The 18,685-nt window shown below is 43.1% G+C and overlaps 1 protein-coding gene across 2 annotated transcripts in view; it reads right to left on the bottom strand.

The window, feature by feature from the left end:
• The window catches only part of SEC24D (SEC24 homolog D, COPII coat complex component), a 114,947-nt gene that overhangs the window by 40,011 nt on the left and 56,251 nt on the right, over positions 1-18,685 (bottom strand). For both annotated transcript variants that reach the window (XM_070791016.1, XM_019962269.2), the window contains 2 exons: positions 4,631-4,769; positions 1,335-1,450 (listed from right to left, as the gene is read on the bottom strand). In XM_070791016.1, coding sequence (XP_070647117.1) covers positions 1,335-1,450; positions 4,631-4,769 — 255 coding nt within the window. The remainder of the gene's footprint in view (positions 1-1,334; positions 1,451-4,630; positions 4,770-18,685) is intronic.

Genomic DNA, 18,685 nt, shown 5'->3' with positions numbered 1-18,685 from the left:
TGACTCACTTGCCCACCCGTCTGCATGCACTCATCAGCTGCCTACCCCGCGGCAGGAACTGCGGTAGCTGCCATAATGACAGCTAGGATAGGGCCTACCTGGTTGTCCAGTGGTTAAGAATCCACCTGCCAGGGCAGGGAACCTGGGCTCAATCCCTGATCTGGGAAGATCCCACATGCCACAAAGCAACTAAACCCGTGTGCCACAAGTACTGAAGCTCACGCGCCCAGAGCCTGGGCTCTCAACAGAGAAGCCAGCACGGTGAGGAGCCCTCACCCCCGGACTGGAGAGTAGTGCCCGCTCGCCGCAACTAGAGAATGCCCTGCGAGCAACGACGACTCAGCGCAGCCAGACATCAATCAGTCAAATTCAAAAAAGCTAATATATTAAAAAAAACATTGGGAGGACAAGATTGTTGTTCCCAATGATATCAGAATCTAGGAAGAGGGAAAACATAGGAAGATTTAAATTCTTTGGGGATAACTGCTAAAACAGATACACGGACCAAATTATGTGGAAGACAAATCAGAACATTTAGTAAATAACAACCACGATGAAGTCAGAGGGAGTCAGATGAAGTCAGAGAGACCCTCACATAGAATAAAATTTCAGCCAGAGATTAGAGAATAAGTAGGAATTTGCTGGGTGGGATATGTAGAGCTGTAACAGGAGGATGAAAATGCAGTCAGGTCAAAAGAACATCTTAGATACAAGCATGGAGTTGAGCAGAGGAGTGATCCTTTCAGAGTATGGGTTTTGTACAATTGAAGATGCAGCTGAGGTGGGAGCTAATGGTCTTATAAGGAAACAAACTTTTGAATTTAATTTTTTAGACTGAGGCAGCAGGAGGAGTCTCACAGTTACATTTTAAAGCAAGGAAGCCAGAGGACAGGATCCCGGGCTGCTGAAATAATCTAAGGGCGATTCTGAGAGCCTAACTGACTGTGGTGCCAGCGGGAGTGGAGAAGAGAGCCAGAGAAACACGTCAGTAGTCTTGCTGACCATACTGGCTGACCTTCAGCCTGAGAAGGGAGATTCTCTGGGGATGACTGACAAAGCAAATAGGGCAGAGGTGCTGTAGGGAACTGCTGCATTGAGGACCCAGCATATTCTCTCTTAAAGGGACATAAAAATGAAATTCTTATTTTTTTCTTCCTGTTATTGCAGTGGATGGTCTGACTGTTTAATCACATTAACAGCCTAGACGGCTTGATCTGTGTCTTAGGGATTTTTACTTCCCCATGGTACCTTAAGAGTCAGTTCATTAAACATGAAAGTTATTCACTTGCATCTGATAGCCATATATAAACAACGGAAGTCCTGGGAGCACTTACCCTGCAGTAATCCAAAGTAGCAACATATTCATACGATCCTAGAGATAACTCTGGCTTCTCATAGTGGTCCAGTCTTCTTCCAATGTGGTCCAGATGTTGGAAATAGAATGGTGGAACTAATAAAAACAAAATAGGAAAGGGAATCTTTTGTTTTTACAACACAGACAATTTAGTAAGTTCTCAAAGTTTATTATCGGAGGAAAGGAGTTAGTATGAGGGGAAAAAAGCATTTTAAAGCTGGAATGTAGCATATTCCAAAAATCCACTAGTCTTTCTTCCCAGTCTTGGAAAGAATGAGGGTTTTCTAAAATATCTTCCTGACCCTTCTGCAAGTTACTGATGACAAAGAACATTAATGGTCTGGATCATTACAGAGAAACAGCAGATAAAAGCACGGGAGTTTTTAAATCGTCACAACCAAAAGTTAATTCTCCCTATTTAATTACCTTTTCTCAAAGGAATTCTAACTTTTTAAACTATTTAAATTTTCAATATCCCAGCAAACATACATTGGTTATTTGGACTATACTATTAGCTCTAATGTTTATTATCTTTTAATCACAGATGTCTTCAGCCATGGGGAGTTTGCACGGTAATCTTTAACGTCTGGGCTTCAGAGTGGAGACGATTACTGTATTAGGGAAAGACTACACCATGAGATCTCAGCTGAGGAACTCTTAATTTGATTCAAATGTCTAAGAAGGTTAGTTCTGGCAAAGCCCTGGAAGTCATCCAGTAGGACAGGAACACTTATGACTCACACACTGAACTCTTGGACAAATATGGCCTGGTATCTCTGTGCGAACGAACTCTACTGCCTCGAGAACAGGGCTGGCTGTTAATCCACTGACAACAGAAGTACTTAGAGTAACTAGCTATGCTCTGGTTTTAAGCATTTCATAAAGAACAACATTTTCATTTGTAAAACCATGTAACTAATGACTCGTTTTAAAACCAATAACTCAGTATTCTTTATTTTTAGTTATGAACTAGCACATGGGTTGGGCTTCCCTGTGGCTCAGCTGGTAAACAATCCATCCGCAATGCGGGAGACCTGGCTTTGATCCCTGGGTTGGGAAGATCCCCTGGAGAAGGGAAAGGCTACCCACTCCAGTATTCTGGCCTGGAGAATTCCATGGACTGTACAGTCCCTGGGGTTGCAAAGAGTCAGACACGACTGAGTGACTTTCACTATCACTAGCACACGGGTTATAACAGGACTGTTTTCTTAGTTTGGACGTAAGAAAATAGTCACTAAGGCTTGCTTTTTTTTTTTTTTTCCTCTATTTTCTTACTATATTGTGGCCATTTCTTTTTAAACAAGTTTTATAAGATTCACTTGTACATAGGGATCTCTGAACTTGGAAAATTCAGTGTTTTGCAAAGATTGTGGAAGTGGGAAGCTGACAATCTCAGCTAAGAAGGCTGTGACAGCCTTAAACTGCTCTTCTGTTATGTTTAACATGCGCAGTTACTTAGTCGTGTCCGACTCTTTTGAAACCCCATGGACTGCAGCCTGTCAGGCTCCTCTATCCATGGAATTTTCCAGGCGAGAATAGATGAGATGGATAATGCGGCACCAGCTGTTCCAGGATGTATGGGTGGTACTTTCTGTACACTTTCTAGAATTTATTTTTATTCACACATCTACATGTAATTGGTAAAAAAAATTCCCCTTAAAATCAATTAGCTTTATATTTGTTAGCATTTAATATTATCTGTCATGTTTTATAAACCAGATTCAAGTCCCCCCATAAATTACACGTGGCCACGTGACACTCGTCTTCCTGCATGTCTTTGGCCTCAAGTTCTTCCGACTGAGAGAGAATCTCTGACGTTTTGAAGGAAAACAGAGTGAAACCATTTGACCATACCTGCAAGCTTCTAACAAACCTTTGCCTTCTCTAAACCTAAATGAAGAATGCAGGTACCAATGACATCTAAGGGAGTCTGGCTTTCTTGCAGGAACAAATATTGGAATCTAGTATTTTTGCCGACCAAGGTCCATATAGTCAAAGCTACGGTTTTTCCAGTAGTCATATATGGATGTGAGAGTTGGACCATAAAGAAAGCTGAGTGCCAAAGAATTTATGCTTTTGAACTGTGGTGTTGAAGAAGACTTGAGAATCCCTTGGACAGCAAGCAGAGGAAACCAGTCAGTCCTAAAGGAAATCAACCCTGAGTATTCACTGGAAGGACTGATGCTCAAGCTCGAATACTGTAGCCACCTGATGTGAAAAGCAGACTCATTGGAAAAGACCCTGATGCTGGGAAAGACTGAAGACAATAGAAGGGGGTGACAGAGGATGAGATGGTTGGATGGCATCATTGACTCAATGGACCTAAGTCTGAGCAAACTCAAGGAGATAGTGAAGGACAGCCTGGCGTGCTGCAGTCCATAGGATCGCAGAGTCAGACACAACTTAGCATCTGAACAACAACAAGAATATGAACAACCCTATTGGAAAATGAACTCGGCAGCTTCCCAGGAGCGGACACCCGAGGCATTCCCTCGGGTGCAAAAATACAAGAACTTTGTGTGTTTTTCCTCTACCAGGAAGCGGCAGGGCCTTTTAAGGCTTCGCGCTGACCCTTTGGGATTGAGGCCAGAGAAAACAAAGATCCTAGATGCTCTACGTGGATGGATCCTGGATGGATTTCTGATCACCTTGCAAAGAAAGTTGAGGCCTTGAGTGAACATGCCTGGAATCCGGTGACCTTGTGGAGGCGTGGGGAAAATGCTCCAGGAGAGGCCTCTGCCATCTCCTGACGTTTTCCCCCAAAACTAAAGCACTTGCAAGCGTGTGCTCACAGGCTTCCTGAAATGCAGTCCCAGGGTTGTGTAGGATTTGGTTGCAGATTTCATGAAGCACGCGCGATGGAATAAGACCTTCCTTAGAGCACAAAAGGTGGAGAACCAGTGGAGCCTGCTCGCACTAGTATACCCACTGTGTGCGGAACCGGTGCCACAGCCGCTGCAGGGCGAGAGACCTCCCAGGGCTAGGGGCCCGTCCTTGAGACGAGGCTGGGAACCAAGATCCCACACCACAGCACGGGGCTTTGAAAGGTCTTTTTGAGGAGGCCTCACTCTGTCAGTCTCCTGCACTGGGGGCTGGGCGAAGCCATGGGCTGTGTGAAGGGTGTGAGTGCACAAGGAGGCCAGCGTTGCTCCCCCAGCAGAGCACGCCCTCCAGCCGAGAGGTCATGGACGTGATGACGCAGGCCGGAAACCGCCGAGGGAGCAGCCGGGCTCTCAGAGCCGCATGCTGCTCAGAGCCGCCGCGGGCACCACTCACCATCATTCACGCAGCTGCAGAAGCCGCACTGGTACCTCCTCCCTCCTTCGATGAACTGCATGAACGGGCACATGTAGGCTTTGCACCTGTTGCATCTGACTGGTCCAGCCTCGCCATGGTTTACCAGGTAGAGGGGCGTCTACAGGAAGCAAGCAGAAGTAAAATCACGTGGGCACAGGGTCTCCAGGTTTCTTCAGAAGTCCTACAATTGTAGTCACTGAAATGTGAAAACTCCGGACTCATTAAGGAACTCAATTCAGTGTCCACCAGGGGAGTAAGGCCGCCTCTCTTGAGACTGTGTGGAATTCAAGGTAATACCCAAACAAAAACTACTTTAAATGCATGTCTAGTGTATAAATATATTTGTACATTTATGTATATGTGTATTTACCAATGCGTGTGAAGACAGAAAGAGAAAAATAAAATACAGTAATGGTACCCGGAATATTCATTGGAAGAACTGATGATGAAGCTGAAGCTCCAACACTTTGGCCACCTGATGCAAAGAGCCAACTCACTGGAAAAGACCCAGATGCTGGGAAAGATTGAAGGCAGGAGGAGAAGGGGATGACAGAAGATGAGATGGTTGGATGGCATCACCGACTCAATGGACATGAGTTTAAGCAAACTCCGGGAGACAGTGAAGTACAGGAAAGCCTGGAGTGCTACAGTCCATGGGGTTGCTAAGAGTTGGACACAACTTAGCGACTAAGCAACAATAATGCTTAATAAAGCTTATGTTGAAAATGTCCTGGATACCATGTATCACATATCTTGCTAAGTTTGTTCATTAACTATAAATAAAGAAGGGAACTAGGTCTGATTTTAAAATCACTAGTTTGCACATCGGCATACTGCTTAGATAATTCCACCCAATACACAGAATGTTTCTTCAAAACGGCAACTCTCAGAAGAAATCTGCAGTGATTTTCACTTATTTAGGCAAGGAGGCGGATCCTGCCTTTTCCATTTCTTTATCCCATGATGAGATGTCTCATGAAGGAAGTACTCTCGATGCAGCAGGTCATGCTTTGCCAGAACAAAAAGAATAAATATTTCTACGGCTTCTTCCTTATAAACATGTGTCGAACCCGTTACACGTCCTTTACGGCTTGAAAGCGAAAAAGCTCAGCGTTGGAAGTCTGCCTTATTTCTCAGCACTTCCAGCTTTCAGAACAAAACCACAAAGATTCTTCTTGTTTTTATAAATCTCCTTAAAGATAACATTTCTAGAAAAGCTTGACAATACAGGGTTTGGCACATCAACTAAGTTTTTCTTTAAAGAAACAGATGTAAATAAAGCAGACTGCTGCTTAATGGAGACTTGAAGAGCAGGAGGAAGGTGGCGATGAGGTGAGGTCATAAGGCCATTTTCTGCCATTTTCTTAGAGAAGAAAAGAGAGAGAGAGAAGATATCTACAGTCTGTCCCTAACCAGATGTCCAATGTGGAAACTAATCTGCTGAGGTTTCAGAAACAAGTTTTGAGACCTCAGAGCAGGAAAAAAACAGATGGTATGATACATAAAAGAATCAGGGAAAGGATAAAAAATACATTCAGAATCACTAGGCACTGTCCTCTCCCACCTCTTGCTTCAAGGAAGCCAGGAGATGGATTCAATTTTCCTGTTTCTGGTCTCTCCTGGTCTGTAGCATGGGTATGGCTTTGGTGTCCAATTGGTCAGGTTGTGAGAAGGATTCAATGAAGAAAAAGTGAAAGTGTTAGTCTCTCAGTTGTGTCTGACTCTGCTATCCCATGGACGGTAGTCCACCAGGCTCCTCCGTCCAAGGAATCCTCCAGCAAGAATACTTCTCCAGGAGATCTTCCCGACCCAGGGATGGAACCCAGGTGTTCTGCATTGCAGCCAGATTCTTCACCATCTGAGCCACCAGGGAAGCCCCATACAATTAGGAGGCCGTGTGCAATGTAGAGTTTTAAGCCTGGCATAAAATTATTGGATAAAAAGTATCTAACTGTTGTTGTCATATCCATACAGAACAACCTTTCCTCTCTTAAAACCACTCATCTCAAGAGAGTGTGTATATTTAATAGGAGGGTTAGAGTTTGATAAGTTTGAGATAGGCTTGAATTTCTATATATATTAAATATTATTATTAAATTAAATTAAATATATATTAAATATATGAATATATTAAATATTCATATAAATATTTAAATTAGCTATTTTGTTACTATGAAATGTTATTGTAAAAATGATTTAGAAGACAGGGAATCTACCTTTCAGGAGATTTTGATACCATCTGATGGTTAAAAAAGTTGAGAGGCACACTAGATTTTAAAATTGTTCTATGAGTTTGATTTGCATACACATGTGCTTTGCTTAGTCATTCATTTCCGACGCTATGCAACCCCACCGTCTGTAGTCTCCCAGGCTCCTCTGTCCATGGGGGTTCTCCAGGCAAGAATGCTGGAGTGGGTCGCCATGCCCTCCTCAAGAGGATCTTCCCAACCCAGGGATCAAATCCATGCCTCCTGCATTGCAGGACTCTTTACTATCTGAGCCACCAGGGAAGTCCTTGCATACACTCAAGGAATGCATACTATATATGCATTGAAAGACCCATACAACACTTTCTCATCTACACTGTTTGTTTGAAAGGCATAAAGTGATGGATGTGTGTTGTCTTCAACTAGAAATAATAAGAAATAATCTGAGGGGAACAAAAGGGAAGCAAACGAAAATATGACAGATGTCCACTTATAGCTGATTCACGTTGTACAGCAGAAACTAACACAACACTGTAAAGCAGTTATACTCCAATTAAAAAAAAAAGATACGGTCAATGAGTGCAGAATCAGAAGTGAAAGACAACAAAAATGTAATGATAAGGTAGCTTTTTTCCGGGTCAAAAACCCAGTCATCAGTCATTCTCTGGGCGCTGCTGAGTTCTACGGCATTCACCTCAGAGATGAGGAGCTGCTTTCAAGAGTTACACCAGGGTTGAAGCCTGCAACATACATAAACTCCAGCCAAGTGTACTTCTCTCATTCCTTTATCATTTTCAAAGAGTTCAAAGTCTATCATCAATTCGTTGAGACACTTTAGGAACAAAATCTGATGCAATTACTTGCTAGACAAAGCAGAGGTAATGGAAATTAACCTTATTTTTCCTGATGTGATTTACTCAAAGGCGAGCCCAACCAAAAATTACTGTGAAATTGTCGGCAGCTACCATCTAAGCATTCCAGTCCGGGCAGATTCAAACTTGCAGAACTGAAAATGAATGTCTCGTCACAAATTGGAATTGCATAATGATTGTATCGAGACTGTGAAACACGCATGCATTTTTTTTCAATTTTCGCTCCTTTGGAAACTGAATGATGGATAGGTAAGGGAAGGACTGCAGACAACTGAGGTGACGGTAAAGAATGTTAAAAGCTTTTAGACTGTTTACATTTTCTCTCTGGGCACCGGCACAAGGGTTTCCACATCACACTGTCTTGCTCCATGTCTCTCAGGCTGTGCTGAAAGCCATCAGGGACTTTCTTTGCTTTCTCCAGATGTCTGCTTATCTGCTCTACAGTAGCATGCGTGAGCTCATAAACAGCTAATCTCACTTGTATTCTTAGTTCAACTTTAGTGTATGCAGCTTAAAAAAATATCAAATTACTTTCCAAAAAGTCCTAAGTTTCTTTTTTCCTTCTTCTTAATAAGGACATTATATTACACTTACCTCAGAAATATTTTCAGATTTTGCAATTTTGTTTATAAGTGTGTTTTTTACTCTTTTGGCCTCTAGTATATTCCTGCCTGCTCTTTCTTTTCTGTTCTTTTCTTAAATGGAAAAAAGTGAAGGGATGGGGAGCCTCACTCTAAAACCCTCATTTGGCTCTTCTTGGCTCTGGTCCTGTGTGGCCTGAGTTTATATAACATGAAACTGATGGTGATGCTGGGGAAAGAAAGACAGAGAATAGTATCTGAACCCCTAGTTTGTAGTTTTGATCTACCAGGGTTATGCCAAATGCTTTATTGGTACTAATTTTAACTAAGATCCTTTAGTTGAATAAAAGGTATCTCCTTTGTATGCATATATAACACCACAGTCCAATTGGACCACAAGAAAGAATATAATTCATGGAGAAATGAGGTTCAGCGTTAAAAGTTTTGAATACTATTCCATGTAAAAGGAGTACACAACAAAATGTGTCGATCAACAACTCCTTGGCACTGCTAGTACAACTTTTAAAGTTTTCCTATATTTCTATATCATCAGTTTCCAAGCGTTCCTGCCATTCCCTCTAACATCTGTACATTCAGTGCTGGGTGTGCGGTGTGCCTTGATGGTGTATACAGGCCAATGTTATTAAACACATAAACATGTAATTACAAGAGCAATGCAGGAGCAGAAAGACTACTTGGGAAATCATCATTAATAAAAGCAACATTAAAGTATTCACAGATTGTAACCCAAAACAACAACAACAAAAATAAATGCTCAAAGAAATGAAGCACGACCGAGAAAGATCCGACATGAAGAATTCTGATTAAGTTTATGGCCTAGGCACTGTTGTTTTAGCATCTCTACAACCAAAGTCTGAATACACAAGTCTTTCCATACAGACTCTTTGTTTTAGCAAAGTGATAAATAACAGAAGGTAGCTATTATAGCTGCCTATACCTTTAAGCTGCCTATGAAAAAGTGAAAGTCACTCAGTCATGTCTGACTCCTTGCGACCCCGTGAACTATACATATACAGTCCATGGAATTCTCCAGGCCACAATACTGGAGTGGGTTGCCGTGCTCTCCTCCAGGGGATCTTCCCGACTCAGGGATCGAATCCAGGTCTCCTGCATTGCAGGCAGATTCTTTACCAGCTGAGCCACCAGAGAAGCCCTTGCTGCTGCTGCTGCTGCTGCTAAGTCGCTTCAGTCGTGTCCGACTCTGTGCGACCCTGCAGACGGCAGCCCACCAGGCTCGCCCGTCCCTGGGGTTCTCCAGGCAAGAACACTGGAGTGGGTTGCCATTGCCTTCTCCAGAGAAGCCCTTAAGCTGCCTATAACTATACCTATAAACTAATTACACCAAACCTGGAAATCTGAAGAAAATATGAAGGTGTTCTTATACCACAGGTCCACTAGGTGGCACTGTACAACTAAAAATTAAAACTATTTCCTCAGGTAATAAAATACTCAAGATAATTATGCTATATACATTTTATGTAGCTATCACCATAATTAACCGAATTCATGTCAGTTATTACCATCACAAAATTAAGAAACCTGTACTCTTGTTGACAGAGTCTTTGATAATTGGTAGAAAATATTCTGGTGAAAACAAAATGTGTTTAAAGATGAAATACAGGCTATTTTAAGTATGAATTACATTGAAATTACAGACTGTGCCAAATTTACTGAAGATAATAGTTGAGAAAAATCCTTTTTAAAGGTTTCTAATCCGCTCCCAACTTCCATGACTACATGTAGGAAAACGGGGGCCCTGCAGGGACTGGCGGCCCCGGGCATGCAGGATGCTGCTGCCCAGGGGGCGAGGAAACCCGCACTCCTGCCGCCCTGCAGGCACCCACCCCGATCCTCACACTTGCTTGCACGCATGGTACCAAGCAGCAAGGTAAAGACAGTGAGGTGTGAGGCACGGAGCTCAGCAGCACCTGTGACGGAGGGCTGACCTTCCTGCTGCTGGAATATCCAACCACCGGCAGCAGAGTAGATGGGGGAAGGCACAGCATGGACAGAGCAGCCAAATAGGGAGATCCAGGAGCGTGCTGGTGTAGGGAGGCTTCCTGCCCGTCTCCTGGACGCTCCTGGGTGAAGACAGCCCCTCTGCCTTCCAGCTAGGTTCTAACACAGGCCATACACATAACACACAAGCTCACTCTTAACCACCACTTTCCCCCGTCTTCCAATGCTTGTTTACTGATTCTGAAAAAAAAATATACATTTTGCATTTTCAATATATACTCTCTTCCTTTTTTTCTCTCCTATTTTCTCCATGAGAAGTCTCCAGGAGAGCAGTCAGTGTCCTGGGACCACACAGTTGTCCCCACACAAAGAATATTCAACTTTACTAAGTGCCTGAAGGAAACTGCTAGGCTAAATAACTACTAGTAATGGGAGAGACAGTTTTGCCTACAGTGGCTCCTCAATCAAAATGCAGCATGGTCCTCCAGCTTGATATGGGATCATATTCAATATCAGACTATATTCCCTAGTGCTGCTGCTGCTGCTAAGTCGCTTCAGTCGTGTCCGACTCTGTGAGACCCCATAGACAGCAGCCCACCAGGCTCCCCCATCCCTGGGATTCTCCAGGCAAGAACACTGGAGTGGGTTGCCATTTCCTTCTCCAATGCATGAACGTGAATAGTGAGAGTGAAGTCGCTCAGTCGTGTCCGACTCTTCGAGACCCCATGGACTGCAGCCTACCAGGCTCCTCCGTCCATGGGATTTTCCAGGCAAGAGTACTGGAGTGGGGTGCCATTGCCTTCTCCAATTCCCTAGTAAATTACTGTAAATATATATATATCTCTAGCAGCAAAGATATATTGTATTGTCAAATGTGATCCTGGCACACAGCTACTTCTTTGGGCCTGGAGTGCTGCTTACAGTTTGGGTTTATCTCAAGACAGTTTCAGTCAGTAATTTGGATTAATCAGGGGATATAAGTGGAAGCATGAAAACGGTATGTGAAAAGATAATCCAGAACTTGTGATGAACAACTACCCTTTAAAAATGTTAAACGTTCAGACTATTAAGCACGCTGAAAGACAAGCAGAGTCAGATTCCCAGAGGATTATGCCCAGCAGCTAAAATGAAGAGAGTCTATATCAACTGTGCTTATTAAAGATATTTCTATAGGAAAGAGAAATGAAAAGCTTGTGTGTGTTTTCTATTTTCGGCTTCACCACATACACCATTCGGTCAGCCTACGCCAACAGAAAAGCTACAGGGCAGTAGGGTGCTTACTGTATGCACATTTTCTCAACAGCAGGACTATTAAAGAATAGTATTTTTTGAATGCCTTTTAAAAATTATTCTTCTAAAAAGAAACTGAGCCTAATAATAAAACACTCAATGTACTGAAATAACTATAAGAATATGTTTACACTTTTTAAAAGTATTTTTCAGTTCAGTTCAGTTCAGTCGCTCAGTCATGTCCGACTCTGCGACCCCATGAATTGCAGCACGCCAGCCCTCCCTGCCCATCACCAACTCCCGGAGTTCACTCAGATTCACGTCCATCGAGTCAGTGATGCCATCCAGCCATCTCATCCTCCGTCATCCCCTTCTCCTCCTGCCCTCAATCCCTCCCAGCATCAGAGTCTTTTCCAATGAGTCAACTCTTCGCATGAGGTGGCCAAAGTATTGGAGTTTCAGCTTTAGCATCATTCCTTCCAAAGAAATCCCAGGGCTGATCTCCTTTTAGTTGGCCCTAAAACTTTGTGTTTTTGTATTTCCGGAAAATTAACCTCTTGCTAGTCTGTGGCACTCGAGAGATTATTTTCAATTTTTTTCCTCTTCAATAATGCTACTGAGTATAAATAAATAGTCAAATATAAATAAATACTGGCTATAAATAAATGACTATTTATTGGGAAAGATTGAAGGTGAGAAGGGGATTACAGAGGATAAGATGGTTGGATGGCATCTCTAACTCAATGGACATGAGCAAACTCCGGGAGATGGTGAAGGACAAGGAAGCCTGGCATGCTGCAGTCCATGGGGTCACAAAGAGTCTGACACGACTAAGCAAATGAACAACAATATAATAATGTATATAATGTTATAGAACATTTACTCTTGTTATAACTATATCGAGAACTTATATTGGATTTTAACATGTCTTTAATTTGGAAACTGGTCTTTTTTGGTTTGGAAGGGGGTTGTTTTTTGTGTCTATCCAGCATTGACAAATCCTGATTCAAATTTATAATATATGCAAGATCATAACTATCATCTATATGATTTGTGGTTTAAAATGCTTTCATGTAAAATCTTTCATATAAAGATCTCGGGATGCTGAGATGTTAACAACCATGGGTGTGGGAATTATCATCCCGTTGTTGAGAAGGGAATGGATATCAGTGAGGAACAGGGATTCACTCGCCCAATAAACTGCAGAGCAGGAGCTTGAATTCCCGTTCCCTGTGCTATGCATTCAGAAACTGCCTACAGATTGCTTTGGTAGAGAAGCACATCGATTCAGAGAAAGCTGCCATCACCCACGGTCCACCACCAAGCCCTCAGTGGTCCCTGGGACCCTTGAAGTGTCCCCTCTTGCTCTCTCTCTACAGGAGCTATTTTATGTCTTTTCAGTTTCACTGAATCCTTCAAATAAGCTCTCCTCCCACCTCCCTCAGCAGATAGCTTCCCCTCCTTGCTCACAAAGGAAAACAAAACCTCAGATAGGAACTCCCATGAACGTACCAGCACCTACTTAACGTTTCCTTTTCTCCCTCCTGCTACAATGAAAAGAGCATCCATCTCTCCTCCTGACATGTTCCCAGGGCGTTATCTAACCCAGGACCAGGTCCCAACCAGCCCCTCAGCGCTGGCTCAGGCATTTCAGCTGTGCGTTGCCACTGGGCCTTGCTCCTGACAGCACCCTTCACAGTGCTTTACTTCCAAGCATCACTACCAAATTCTCAGACCCATGCCTTACAGGCCTAACACCTTTTGTTTGTTTGTTTAATTGGTGTTTCTCCTACAGAGCAATTCCTGAGAGAATGGGCAATCGACGGCTTTTGAATGAACAAACAAAATATCTACCCGGTACCCACAAATATGCTGTCCCAAGCCCAGGGCAGTTCATGATGGATGCTAAACCAAAGGCAGAGATAAAAGAAGAAACCGCTCCTTGGGAGAGGGGGGCGGGTAAAGGATTCTTTCACGGTGGGGAGTTACGAGGAGCTGCATTTCCACTGACGACAGAACAGAGAGCGCGGCACAGCTCAGGAAGAAAAGCCTGAGCTGGGGGAAGGTGGTGGCCGGCAGGCAGGAGCCAGGCTGAGCTGAGAAGAAGGAAGATGAACAGGAGGGCTAGAGGGATTCTGGGGAGGATGCTCAAAGCCAGGCAGAGCAGCATATCCTGACTTCTCAGGCTTCGCTCTTCCCCGCCTCCACTACATTCCTCTCCTCTCTCATGTCAAACCAGTCGGGATCTCACCTTTCACAAAACTAAAACAATGGAATGGGAAGAATGACTGGTACTGGTTCCCAAACCTGCTTGTTAGTAAATTCTTTAGAATTACCGTGAGGAATTTTTAGAATTTGTTTGTTTCATCATCAGCTGTATTGTATTCAATCCCTAAAATCTCTTTTAAAAATAAACATCAAAAGATGTTTGAATATTACTTCTAAATTTCTAACTAAAAAAAGTCCATTCCTTAACTGCTTAAGTAAACCTCAGGTTCACCACTGATTCCTAGTGGTGCACGTTTCAGAGTAAATTCTCAATAAATACTTGTTGAACGGATGACAAGAAAAACAGGGAGGGGAAAAAGGACAAACGGAATGAAAAAGAAAAATGAAGGAAGAAGGAAAATACAGAAGTCACGCCTGGATATATTTGCTAGTCCTTTCATCACAGAAGACCAGGTCTGGGTGTGAAAAACCCTAGGATGGTAAGTTGATCCCAAGGTACGCAAAAATAAGCAGACCAGGAGCCTCTAACAGCATCTTAAAGCCAACACAGATGTGACTTTCCTCCCAAGGCCCTCCAATCCCACGAGGCTTTTCAGGGGGTAGGTCAAGTCAGACCATATACTGCAGTCTATGAGAGGGCTGCTCCTGGTCACAGGGCACCCAGGGATTCAGAGGGAAAACAACTGTCAGTGCAGTTCCGAGAGCACCATCACATCAGTTTCCCTGAATGGAAGTCCTAGTTCATGACAAAATCACAAACCATGAGAAACAACTCTTAGGCAAAAAAACGGTCTTTTGGGATTGGATTGTGTTGACGTAGTCTTTCAAGTTATGGCTGCTACTGCTGCTGCTAAGTCGCTTCAGTCATGTCCGACCCTGTGTGACCCCATAGACGGCAGCCCACCAGGCTCCCCCGTCCCTGGGATTCTCCAGGCAAGAACACTGGAGTGGGTTGCCATTTCCTTCTCCAATGCAGCAAAGTGAAAGTGAAGTCACTCAGTCGTGTCCAACTCTTAGTGACCCCATGGACTGCAGCCCACCAGGCTCCTCCATCCATGGGATTTTCCAGGCCAGAGTACTGGCTGGAAACTGCCAGAACTGCCTTCTCCGTTCAAGTTATGGGTATATTTGCAAAGACCAGTGCTACTGTTCCTACTGGAACACATGTTGAAAACTTGAGGAAGACATTCCATCTCAAGGAGCTATGTTATCCAGGGATTCTATAGTTAAAAGACATTTTCCCACATTTCTTTTAAACTTTGACCTATTATAATTTTTCTTTGGTCCCTAAGGAAGAATTATATTTTGTTGTCTGATCATAGGCCACTGACTGAAGCCATGTTTCATCGCTGTAAGAACACAGAGTGGCCCACAGATAATGCAAATATATTGTAGACTTAAAAATCCTATGAATCAAGCTTGTTTCTTCCATAACAAAATAATTGGCAGTTTTTTGTTTCTTAAAAAAATGTAAAATGCTCCACTTTAAAGATGAAAGTGTTAATAAGCTCAGAGGCCAACTTCCTTTGTCTTTCTGACAGAATTACAAGTTAGCCAAAGTCTTCCCTCCATGTATCTCACTTCTTTGTGGCTATGGAAACACTTCAAGACATTCCCGTCTAAGCATGAGCCCAGTCTGTATTCGAATGACACCTTCTCAATCAGGTCTACTGCCCAGCCCATGCAATCTGAAGCCTGCCCTCTGCCCCTTCCCCAGGCTGCCCCCATCCCCTGACCTGCTCTACTTTTTCCTTCCTCCATCTGTTCAATAATTTTATTACTAGGTTCGCTGTCTTTCTTCTTTCCATTAAAATGTTAGCTCCATGAGGACAGAGATTTTTTTTGTCTGTACTGTTCACTGACATATCCCAAGACCACGAACAGTATGTGGCACACAGTGGGTAAAGAGTAAACATTTGCTGAATTAAATCCTTGTTGAACAGGATAGAAAGAAAGAAACCCATGCACCTATGGTGGCTCAGATAATTAATGCAGTGCAGACCTGAGTTTGATCTCTGGGTTGGGAAGATCTCCCAGAGAAGGGCATCGCAACCCACTCCAGTATTCTTGCCTGGAGAATTCCATAGATGGAAGAGCCTGGTGGGCTACAGTCCATGGGGTCGCGAAAGAGTTGGACATGACTGAGCTATTTCAGAGCAGACCTAGAGTCAGTTAATCTATGACAAAGGAGGCAAGAATCTACAATGGAGAAAAGATAGTCTTTAATAACAGTTCTGGGAAAGATGGACAGCTACATGGAAAAGAATGAAATTAGAATATCCTCTAACACCATATACAAAAATGAACTTAAGACAAATTAAAGACCTAAATGTAAGACTGGATACTAAAAAATTCCTAGAGGAAAACATAGGCAAAACGCTCTTTGATATATATCACAGCAATATCTTTTTGGCTCTGTCTCTGATAGGAATGAAAATAAAAACAAAAATAAACAAATGGGACCTAATTAAATGCAAAAGCTTTTGCACAGCAAAGAAAGCCATAGACAAAATGAAAAGACAACCCACAGAATGGGATAAAATATTTGCAACGATGCAAGCAACAAGGGATTGATTTCCGAAATATACAAACAGCTCATATAACTCAATGTCAAAAACAAAAACAAAAACAAAAAACAATCAAAAAATGGGCAGAAGATCTAAACAGACATTTCTCCAAAAGGCACAAGAAAAGATGCTCAACATTGCTAATTATTAGAGAATGCAAATCAAAACTACAATGAGATTTCACCTCACAGGAGTCAGAATGGCCACTATCAGAAAGTGTACAAATAATAAATGCTGGAGAGGTTGTGAAGAAAAGGAACCCTCATACCCCGCTGGGAATGCAAATTGAAGAGCGACCATAAAAAACAGTACGGAGGATCCTTTAAAAACCAAAAACAGAGTTACCACATGATCTGACCCTGCAGTCCCACTTCTAGGCATACATCTGGACAAAACTCTAATTTGAAAAGATACATGCACCCCAACTTTCACAGCAGCACTGTTTGCAATAGCCAAGACATGGAAGCAGCCTAAATGTACATCAAAAGATGCCTAGATAAAGATGTGGTACATGTATACAATGGAATATGAGTCACAAAGAAGAATGAAACAATGCCATTTGCAGCAACATGGACAGATCTAGAGATTAGCATCGGAGAAAGCAATGGCACCCCACTCCAGTACTCTTGCCTGGAAAATTCCATGGACGGAGGAGCCTGGTGGGCTGCAGTTCATGGGGTCGCTAAGAGTCAGACACGACTGAGCGACTTCACTTTCACTTTTCACTTTGCTGCATTGGAGAAGGAAATGGCAACCCACTCCAGTGTTCTTGCCTGGAGAATCCCAGGGACGGGGGAGCCTGGGGGGCTGACGACTATGGAGTCGCACAGACTCGGACATGACTGAAGTGACTTAGCAGCAGCAGCAGCAGAGATTAGCATACTAAGGGACGTAAGCCACAGACAAATATCAAACTTATGGTTACCAAAGGAGAAAAGTGGAGAAGAGATAAATTATGAGGTTGGGATTAACATATACATCCTACTATGTATAAAACAGATAACCAATAAGGACCTACTGTTTAGCACAGGAAATTATACTATTTTATAATAACCTCTAAAGGAAAAGAATTTGATAAAAATAGATATATGGGTGCATGCGTGCTAAGTCACTTCAGTAGTGTCTGACTCTCTGAGACCACATGGACTGTAGCCTTCTAGGCTCCTCTGTCCATACATTCTCCAGGCAAGAATACTGGAGTGGGTTGCCATTTCCTCCAACTCAGGGATCGAACCTATGTCTCCTGAGGCTCCTGCACTGTAGGCAGATTCTTTACTGCTAAACCACTGGGGAAGCCCAGACATATATGTTCAGTTCAGTTTAGTCACTCTTTGCGACCCCATGGACTGCAGCACGCCAGGCCCCCCTGTCCATCACCAAATCCCATGGCTTACTCAAACCCATGCCCATTGTGTCCGTGATGCCATCCAACCGACTCATCCCTTGTCGTCCCCTTCTCCTCCTGCCTTCAATCTTCCCCAGCATCAGGGTCTTTTCCAATGAATCAGTTCTTTGCATCAGGTGGCCAAAGTATTGGAGTTTCAGCTTCACTATCAGTCCTTCCAATGAACACCCAAGACTGATCTCCTTTAGAATGGACTGGTTGGATCTCCTTGCAGTCCAAGGGACTCTCAAGAGTCTTCTCCAACACCACAGTTCAAAAGCATCAATTCTTTGGTGCTCAGCTTTCTTCACAGTCCAACTCTCACATCCATACATGACCACTGGAAAAACCACAGCTTTGACTAGATGGACCTTTGTCAGCAAAGTAATGCCTCTGCTTTTTAATATGCTGTCTAGGTTGGTCATAACTTTTCTTCCAAGGAGTGAGCGTCTTTTAATTTCATAACTGCAACCACCATCTAGAGTGATTTTGGAGCCCCCCAAAATAAAGTCTGCCATTGTTTCCACTGTTTCCCCATCCATTTGCCATGAAGTGATGGCACCAGACACCATGATCTTAGTTTTCTGAATGTTGAGCTTTAAGCCAACTTTTTCACTCTCCTCTTTCACTTTCATCAAGAAGGTCTTTAGTAGTTTTTCACTTTCTGCCATAAGGGTGGTGTCATCTGCATATCTGAGGTTATTGATATTTCTCCCAGCAAGCTAGATTCCAGCTTGTGCTTCATCCAGCCCAGCATTTCTCATGATGTACTCTGCATATAAGTTAAATAAGCAGGGTGACAATATATAGCCTTGACATACTCCTTTTCCTATTTGGAACCAGTCTGTTTGCTATTCCATATCCAGTTCTAACTGTTGCTTCCTGACCTGCATATAGGTTTCTCAGGAGGCTGGTCAGGTGGTCTGGTATTCCCATCTCTTTCAGAATTTTCCACAATTTGTTGTGATCCACACAGTCAAAGGC

This window comes from Bos indicus, chromosome 6 (assembly GCF_029378745.1).
Source record: "Bos indicus isolate NIAB-ARS_2022 breed Sahiwal x Tharparkar chromosome 6, NIAB-ARS_B.indTharparkar_mat_pri_1.0, whole genome shotgun sequence".
NCBI classification, from domain to species: domain Eukaryota; kingdom Metazoa; phylum Chordata; class Mammalia; order Artiodactyla; family Bovidae; genus Bos; species Bos indicus.
Note: the sequence above shows the minus strand (reverse complement) of the source record. Positions and strands in the feature narration are given on the sequence as shown.